This window comes from Loa loa (genome assembly GCF_000183805.2).
Source record: "Loa loa unplaced genomic scaffold supercont3.1423, whole genome shotgun sequence".
Lineage (NCBI taxonomy): Eukaryota > Metazoa > Nematoda > Chromadorea > Rhabditida > Onchocercidae > Loa > Loa loa.
The window spans coordinates 1-2,061 of record NW_018109603.1 but is presented as its reverse complement, the minus strand read 5'-3'; the positions used below and the strand labels follow the sequence as shown (position 1 = coordinate 2,061).

General features: G+C 28.6%; 1 protein-coding gene across 1 annotated transcript; it reads right to left on the bottom strand.

The window, feature by feature from the left end:
* Window positions 1–328: 328 nt before the first annotated feature.
* Window positions 329–1,575, bottom strand: LOAG_14991 (hypothetical protein; the record flags this gene model as incomplete). Its single annotated transcript, XM_003150484.1, has 3 exons — window positions 329–485; window positions 816–919; window positions 1,396–1,575. The coding sequence occupies 3 exons, from the start codon at window positions 1,573–1,575 to the stop codon at window positions 329–331; spliced, it is 441 nt and encodes a 146-aa protein (XP_003150532.1).
* Between the last annotated feature and the right edge of the window lie 486 nt (window positions 1,576–2,061).

Here is a 2,061-nt window from a genome sequence, read left to right as displayed (position 1 = left end):
AATAATAAAGAAAAAACCAAATCGTAATCCTCGAAATTAAAAGATTTGTAAATGAAAAAGGGGAAATGAAAAATCAAATTCTTTTTGAGAAATTAACTCATAAAATTCGAGACTATCAATATCATTTGATCCTTGCAACATTGTCCCGATTTTAAAGATTATAACGTATGCTAAGTGAAATAATACACTATGCCTTATATTTTGGAAATAGTTTTTTATGCCACTCATGTTTTCCATACCTATGAATATATGTTTTTGGCGTATCCACGTTTCCCACTACGTATGTATTTTAACTATCCTACGTAATATCATCCTTCAATAGCATGGATCAAACAAGAAGGAATTCGTGAATGTCAAGCATACCTGATGCAGCCATTCCATGCGAAAAAGCAAATCGCTCCAAAGTTGCTAATGATGAAAAATGTCCATCCAAATAATTGGCAAAATTGAGCAGCAATTGTTCGCCTTTCATCCGTGTTTCACCTCTTAACATGTTCATCTCTTATATTCATTAGTTTTAAAGAAAAAAAAAGAAAAAAGAGAAAAATAAGAAACGAGAAAAAATCACATGTAAATTCGCATATGAGATACGTAATATGTAACCAAATGTAAGTAATTGTAATAAGTCACAAAATCAGCTGATAATAATAGTTAACAAAACTAATGAGTAAATGATATGCACGAACACACGACAATTACTGCTTAGAACTGATAAAGCTAATTCTTACGAGATCTGTGAGAATATGGCAAAGAATAAGATAACATAATGTAAAACTGTTTCATTCAAAAATTATACATTGTAGAAATCTCCTTACTCTTTCACCATACGAAATGATAACGTATCAGTTTCTTCGAGAACTACCGATGCTTCATACGGTAATTCTACATACTGTGACAAAATATCCATTATTTGGCTACGCTGCAATTCAAAAAATTAATGTTTCAAATTTAGACGAATATTTTACGAGTTATCAACACTGTAAATTAATTCATTTATACAGCCAAGTATTAAAGTAATATAAAAATTTCAAAAATGACTCCCTAACTTCGTGTCTTTCTGAAAGAGAAGTATCCAGTAGCTTAATTTTTCTCGTCGTCTCACTTTCATTCAAAAATTTTAACAATTTTCTGATAGGGTGTTCATCACTAAATACTTTGCTCATTACTCTGGCCATCTGTGCTTTAAAGCATATACTTTAGGTACTGAAATATCATTAACATCACCGTCATAATCAAACAAACTGATAACATTAAATTACAATATTTCTCATTAAACAATCATGTAGGATAGACGATGTTAAATCAGATTTTTTTTTGACGGTGATGTTGATACAAAGTGATTACTTGAGAATGATAATGACAATGGCTTTAAAGAAAAGAAAAATCAACAGTTACCTCAATATGATTGATGCCCCAAAAAACAACAACACCATCGGCAAACAAAAAGAATTCTTTAATTGCATTTTCATCAATAATATATTGTGGCTTTGGTACGAAGTGTAAACCATCATCAATTTCTGGAAAAAATAAATGTGACAAATTTCGTACAAATGTTGGACATATTGGCAGAAACATATACGTTTGTAAGTTTCATATCGTTGAATGCCAAAAGATAAAACAAAAACTTTGAAAACTATAATCTGTTAAATTTTGGTTTATAACAAATGAACAAATATGACGACGCAACGCTCATCAATGTTCATAATGTTCATAACGATTTTTGTTCATAATATATGTTCATAACGATTTTTCGATGATCACTGATGTTCAGAGTGATTTTTTAGAGGCAAATAATGCTCAATTAATAGAGCTAGAAAGAAGTATATCTGAAAAAATTACAGTTAACATATTAAGAAGTGATTAGTTGATCAAGAACAGAACAAAACTGGAGCTAATGTATACAGGAGAAGAAAATAGGATCAAAATGAATGTTGAAGATGTAACTATTTTAATTGTTAGAATGAAAGAAGAAATAGCTATATATATATATATATATATATATATATATATATATATATATATATATATATATATATATATATATATATATATATATATATA